The sequence below is a fragment of the Oryctolagus cuniculus genome, chromosome 5 (genome assembly GCF_051225735.1).
Source record: "Oryctolagus cuniculus isolate XC-2025 breed Fujian yellow rabbit chromosome 5, ASM5122573v1, whole genome shotgun sequence".
NCBI classification, from domain to species: domain Eukaryota; kingdom Metazoa; phylum Chordata; class Mammalia; order Lagomorpha; family Leporidae; genus Oryctolagus; species Oryctolagus cuniculus.
The window spans coordinates 135,783,312-135,789,926 of record NC_142871.1 but is presented as its reverse complement, the minus strand read 5'-3'; the positions used below and the strand labels follow the sequence as shown (position 1 = coordinate 135,789,926).

The window sequence follows — 6,615 nt, the reverse complement described above, 5'->3', positions numbered from 1 at the left end:
GGTCAGCTCCGAGGGAATGGAGATTGGGCAACGAGGTAAGGGGAGTGCGAGCCCCAGGTAGAGAGGGGGTCGTCAGCTCTGCCGGGGGATCTGGGCAACGGGGTCACCCGGGGACGCAGGCCCGTCTTCAGGCAAGCTGCGACGGCCGCGTTCGGCGCCCAGCGCGCCCCCACGAACGGGCACGGCGCCGGGTCTGCCCGGAGCCCGCGGCGCGGCCGGAGGGAAGGCCTGGGCGAGCTTCGGCGCCGCCGCCCGCTGGCGCTGGGAGGGCACCGGCGAACAAGGCGCCTTTGAGAACCGGCCGCCCCCCTCCCTCCTCCGGGCGGCCCCGCCCCCAGCCTGGCACACCTTCTCCCCCCTCCCCGACAAAGCGCGCCTTGTGTCCCCCACCCTGCGCTTGCCTCTCGGGCCCCAGGGAACCTGGGGCGGCAAGGGAAAAGGAGCCCGTCCTGCACTCCCAACTGGGCACCCCCACTACACACCGAGGCCCACCCCCAGTCACCTCAGTCCAAGAAAACAGCATTTTTAATTTGAAAGCGATTTTATGTGTGAGTGAAAGAGGGGAAAGAAACCCCAAAGAGATGAAATGCAGGGCAAAGCGTCATGCAGCCCCAGCACCCCCTCTCTGCAGGCTGCCCACCTCCCCTCAAGGAGCCTGGGAGCTCAGCCTGTGCCGTGTCGCCCCAGGCCGGACAGCCGCAGAGAAGGGCCCAGGCACCACACTCAAACCATCCCCGCTGGCCCAGGCCGCTTCCCCAAGTTAGCCTGAAAGACGTGGGGCAGGGGAGTCAAGGACACAGACCCCAACACCCACCGCCACCACTGGCATTTCTTAGTCAACCTGGGCAAGTACAGTACTTCTTTGAATCTGACTACAAGTCTCTGTCCTCAGAGGAAATTAAAAATAGACCGGTTTCTGCATCTCCACCAACCCCTTAACCACCACCACCTTTTTGATTTTTCAGTCTGACTTCAGGAGCTGAAGTGTGAAAGGGGCTCTTGGCAGAACTGGGACAGGCCCTCGTCCTCTTCCAGAGAGGCCCCCACCTGCAGCTCCAGGAAGAGGAAGGCCTGACGCAGCCCTACTCTCATGCCCTTCAGCTTGGGGGGCCTGCCCCCCAACCCCCATTTCCACTCTTCACACGGGGAACAAAGTGAGGCAAGGGGACAAGGAGACAGTCCCAGGAGCAGGGCCAGTGCTTTGTGCTGGGGAACATGGAGGTGAGAAATCACCCCAAATCATGGCAGACCATAACAACTTCGAAGACTCAAGGCCATTGAAGGGAGACGTCCAGTCCCCACAGGGAGCTGGGGTCCCCTCCGACGGGACACCAAGGAAACCCTCGCAGGGTTTATGGATCCTGTCGCAGGTCTCGGTTCTGCTCAGCACCCCTCACCCCTCCGAGGTTCCATCTGGGAACATGGCCCCACCCCCGGCGCACGCCGCAGGCGAGGAGTGCTGGGTCTGGGTCCGGGCTCAGGCCAGCTGGTGGGGAGCTTCAAGCATCTCCATGAGGAAGGTGTCGATGGGGGTGTCGCCAATGAGCTTGAAGAAAAACAGATGTTCTAGACACTTAAGGCCGATGGAGCGGAGAGCAGGAAGACGAAGCAGCAGCTTGGCAAACCTGAGGTGGAGGTGAGAGGAGGGGAGTGAGGGCTAGAAGCACCAGGCCTCGCGTCAGCCCTCGTGGCTGTCAGCCCCACCACCACGGCTCACCGTCCCTGCTGCTCGGGGTACTTCTGTTTGCAGTAGGTCTCCAAGGAGGCGTACACCTTCTCCCGTAGGACCTCCACCTCGCTGGGGTTGGAGAGGCCCTTGGCATCTGGAACAGCAGGGCAGGGAGAAAGAGGAAGGAAGACAACTCCAATCAGGACAGACATGGAGCCGTGGCCACAGGATGCCCCTTCAGGGGCCCCCGCCCCCTCCTGGCCTCTATCAGACAGCAGAGGCAGGGCCCGTGTGGTCAGTGGGATGGGGGTCACAATAGCCCATATCCCCGGGCTTTCCCTGGGTCAGCAGAGAGGTTTCCAGGCTGAGTCTTACTGAGGGGGCTGGCTGGGTAATTTAGGAGTCCCCGCAGAAGAGGAGGCTCCAAGGTTGCCTTGGTCTTGGAAGACAGGGGGCATGCTCCTCTTACCTGGATTAAACAGAATGATTGCCCTCAGGCAGCCAAGCTCTGTCTTGTCCATCCTCATGTCACGCATTTTGGACACTAGCTCTGTCAGCACCCTGGAGAGGGACCTGCAGGTCACTCAAAGGTCACAGCTCAGCCAGCCTTGGACACGGACCAGCCTATAGCCCCACCCCCTCTTCCTGAAGGTCAGCCCAGTCGAAGGCCACTGACCGATCAAAGATGGCTCCCACGCCTGCAGAATGGGCTGAGTTGCGATGCACGTGAAGACCCGTGGCGAGGAGGATGCCGTCTCGGACATCAATGGACCGGTGGGAGAAAGAAGCAATGAGGAGCTCGTTCCAGCCTGGGTGAGGGTGGCAAAGGTCGGAGGCAGAGGTCAGGCCGTGGGACTCCAGGCCCAGAGCAGAACGCAGAGGGTGGGGAGGTCGGCAAGCTGGGCTCCCTGAGTATGGGAAGTGAGGCCACTGGGGTCACTGAAGGTCAGCGGATCAGATGTCAAGAGGTCAGGGGTCCAAGGTCACTGACCTGCCCGCAGCAGTATGACCTGGTCATCCAGAGGCAAGGAGGAAAAGTGTGGGATCCTCTTCGCCCATTCAACCAGCGTGAACAGCTGTTTGTCAGCTGCCTGGCAGATGTTAGTCACGGGGTCATTTGGCTACAAGGGACAGGGAAGGAAGAGTCATGGGAGGTTTAACAGTGCACTGGGAACCCCCTCTCCTGGATGGTCTTCCTTTAGCCTCTCTAAACCAGTCAGGCTTCTCGACCGGCACTGGTGTGAACAGCCATCTGTCTGGGACTTGCCTGTGGTCCTGCCACTGGGTTGTGTGGGGAGTGGGGAAGGCGGGAGCTGGCACAGCCACCTCAGATGTCTGAGCCACCTTGTTTAGCAGTTAGGAGGGTTGTCGGGGAAGGAAGGGGGAAGGGCGGGGACCAGGCCTAGACCCCCCACCCCCTGCCCCCAACACGAAGACAGGTGAATTGACCCCATCACTCACACTGCTGCCGCTCCCCCCGGTTCCCCCAGGGCCCTCAACGCCCTGGTCACTCTTCTGCTCCACAGCAAGCTCTGCCTCCAGGATCCTGTCCACGGGCATCTCCTCGGGGGCTCCCCCAGCCCCCTCCCCATCCCCATCCTTGTCCTTGCCCCGCTGGCGCTCCTCTTGTACTGCTGTGGAGGGGGAAGGGGAGGAAGGAAAATGGAAGTCAGCATCCAGCCAAGAAGGGATCCCAAAATACCACAGGGCCTTAGCAGGGTCTCCTGTCCCTGGGCACACAGTCATAGGAAGTGCTGGGCTGGGGACAGTCTGGAAGCAGAAGTTGTGAAAGGACAGAGAAATAAGAGGAAGTAAAGAAGATGAGAGGACTGGGGAGGAAGCCTGTACTTAAAGTGGGCCTACTACGTAAGAAACACGGTAAGCACATTTAACACTCACTCATGTATCCAAACAACCCTGTGAGTGCTTGTTTCTCTTCTCAAAGATGAAGAACTGAGGGCTCAAAAACGTTACAGAGCTTCCCTAAGCTGACACACTACCTGGCAGGCCACACGTTTGAATTCAAGTGCGACTCACGGACTTCTGTGTTCTTCTGACCCAATAAACAGTCAGTAAAAAGAGCACTGGCCTGGGTCTTCGGAGTTGTGGGTTCTGAGCCTGGCCCCACCACTCTTTCCTGATGTGTGTGACCTTGGGAAAGCCAGGCCGCTGGTCCGTCTTCTCTAAAATGAGAGACTGGGCCAAGTCCCTCTCAAAATTCTAGGAATCAGAAAATGAGAGAGGAGAGGGGAGGCAGGCCCTGAGGTCTGAGGAAAGTCTGCAGCCTGGGAGGACAGAGAGCCAGGGCTCAGAGGAAGGACCACAGGGGACAAGGAAACAGCAGGGCAGGAGCGCGAGATGGAAGGAGGGCGGGCAGAGAGGCCCACCACGAGCAAAGCTGTCCTACCCTAGGGCACTGGGGACAGGTCACAGAGGCCGAAGCACTAAGGAAACTCAAGAGACAGAGCAGGGTGCTGGGGGAAGAGCTGAGAGGGGCGAGAGAAGTCCAATATCGCCCTCTGGAGGAGACAGCGAGCAGTCCCACTCCCGCGAGGTCCACAGGCTGAGGCCGCCCTCCCCTCCCAGAGTCCTTACCCTCCCTCTTCATGCCCGTGGCCAGGCATTTCTGGTAGCGGCAGTACTGACAGCGGTTCCGCTGGCGCTTGTCCACCGTGCAGTCCTTGTTGTCGCGGCACGAGTAGGTGAGGTCCTTGCGGATGGTGCGCTTGAAGAAGCCCTTGCAGCCCTCACAGCTGTAGACCCCGTAGTGTTTGCCTGCAGGGGCGGGGGCACAGCAATCAGGAGGCTGCGTGGAGACCTCACCGGGAAGTCTCTTGCCAGTCTCCGGCAAAACTCAGCTGTAAGTCTTCCCTGTGTTTGCCAAATCCTCACACGGAGATGCGGAGCCAGGAAGTGAGGGGCTACCCAGCGTCCCCCCTTCAGCAGTGCCCCTTCCCCTCTGAGCACCCCACATCCGAGCTCTCATCAGGCCTCCACCCCAGTCCGAGACCCGCCCGAGAGGAGGGTGCAGGTGCAGCCGCTCTTCCTCCTGCAGGCCATACCTGAACTTCTGTCCCCGCAGATTGCACACAGCCGTTTGCCAGCTCCAGGGCCACCTGGAGGGGGTGGACAGTGCAGGCCCCGGACCCCTAAGACGGGTGGCTTCACATCTTCAGGGGGGCCAGCCCCACCCCCAGGGAGCGACACTGTTGAGTTAATCTGGGATGGGGGGAGAAGTCACAGGGAAGTCACAGGGAGACTTACTGGGAAGGAAATCGCTCCCCACCACCTGGCAGGGCCCGCACTGCACATTCCGGGAGACTATTTACACTGCAGCTCGCCAGAAGGGCCAGCCCCAGTGCCCAACCCCAAAGAGGTAGGGACAGCAACCCCCCTCCCCACACCGAGATGGTGCAGCACAGCAGCCCTGAAGGGCATTTAGGACGAAGGGGCATGGGGAACGTCAGGGTTCTCTGACAGGGGTGGGGCGCAAACGTGCTGAAAGATCAGTCACCTCGCAAGGGTAAGGGGGCTCCCAAGGACCACAGGCCTGCCAGCATTAGAGGACTGGGAGGTCAGTGCCCACAGGGAACTCCACCCAAGGATCTGGGATTCCAAGGAAATGCAAGTGGAGAGGCAGTAGGTGGGTCACAACCTCTCACCTGGGGGCTGCTGACAGGCCCGGAGAATCCTGGGGGAGCTGGAGGGGGCAGGCCAGGGGACCCCATGGAAGAACTGATGACGGGGAAGGGGGAGCCCAGTGGAGGGGGTGGCATCGGGGGTGGGGGTGGGGCCCCAGAGCCTCCAAGGGATGGGGCCGCTGAAGCGGGGAGGGGTGGCCCAGGTGGAGAAGGGGGGGAGAGCCCCTGTGTAAGGGGGGCTGGGGAGGAGCTGTCTGGGCTTCGGGAGTCTGAGGGAGGGGCACAGACAGAGACACACAGACAGGAGAGATAAAAAAAGAGAGAGAGAGAGAGAGAATGAGTGTTCCATCATCCAACTGAAGACTTTAATTCTCTAATCCCGCATCGCACCCAACCCACCCCATCCCGCTCCACACGCCCTAAATGTGATGAGCAGAGAGGGGGAAAATCCAATCAATGCATCTGAATGAAAACCAGGTCACCCAAGCCAGACCTGTCTCGCGGGTGGGGGCAGCACGTGGAGCGGCCACAGCGAGCGGGGGAAAGACACAGGCGGAAGAGACCCTTCCGAGGACGCAGGATGCGCCTTTAAACGTCTGCCCAGGGTTCTCAAGCCCAGGGGGAAGCGCGTTCTTCCCGCGCCCGGGCCCGCCCGCGTGCTGGGCCTCGAGCGGCCGCGGCCAGAAGGGCGGAAGCTCCCCCTCCCCGCCCCGCCCCGGGGGGAGGGCGCTGAGGCCCTCGGAGGGGAGAGGACGCGTGTTTACAAACAAGGGGGCGGGAGCGCCAGGGAACGAGCGCCGGAGGAGGGGGTGGGGTGGGGTTGCAGATAACGCGGTCACTGGCTCGCCCGCCCGTCCGCTAGGACACTCACCCCGCCCGCTGTCGCCCATCCCGTCCCGTCCAGCCTCCCCCGGCTCCGGCTCCGGGGTTTGTTGTTCTCCGGCTGCTACTGCCGCCGCCGCCGCCGCCGCCGCCGCCGGATCCAGCCAGGGCCGTCGCCGCCGCCACCGGGACGCGACCCCACAATGCATTTCTTTTCGCACCCCCACCGGCCCACACTGCCCTGCGGCATGCCGCTCGGGGAGGAAGGGCGGGCGAGCGGCCCAAGACATGGTCCCCGGCTGAGTGTAGGGATGAAGAGGAGGTGCCAGGGGCTCCCCAGGTGTGGTCGAGGGACTAACTGAGCACGAGTAAGTCCCAGAGGAAAAAGACTCTGGCCTGAACTGGATCGGATTAGGCGCTTCCCTCTTCTGTGTACCAAAATGACAGCGCCGATGTGGCAGCCATCTTTGTGCAAACGGGAAG

At 61.6% G+C, this 6,615-nt stretch overlaps 1 protein-coding gene across 6 annotated transcripts; it reads right to left on the bottom strand.

The window, feature by feature from the left end:
• Positions 1-522: 522 nt before the first annotated feature.
• RXRB (retinoid X receptor beta) lies at positions 523-6,613 on the bottom strand. 6 transcript variants are annotated; one of them, XM_002714483.6, is made up of 10 exons: positions 6,182-6,613; positions 5,332-5,579; positions 4,732-4,888; positions 4,265-4,444; positions 3,131-3,303; positions 2,661-2,790; positions 2,346-2,478; positions 2,139-2,230; positions 1,718-1,823; positions 523-1,625 (listed from the first exon to the last, which is right to left on the bottom strand). In XM_002714483.6, the coding sequence occupies exons 1-10, from the start codon at positions 6,420-6,422 to the stop codon at positions 1,478-1,480; spliced, it is 1,608 nt and encodes a 535-aa protein (XP_002714529.2). In that variant the 5' UTR covers positions 6,423-6,613; the 3' UTR covers positions 523-1,477. The 6 variants fall into 6 exon arrangements, with proteins under 6 accessions (XP_002714529.2, XP_008260995.2, XP_008260996.1 ...); XM_008262773.5 differs by having other exon boundaries at positions 2,139-2,242; positions 6,182-6,512; XM_008262774.5 differs by lacking the exon at positions 6,182-6,613 and adding an exon at positions 5,804-5,995 and having other exon boundaries at positions 2,139-2,242.
• Between the last annotated feature and the right edge of the window lie 2 nt (positions 6,614-6,615).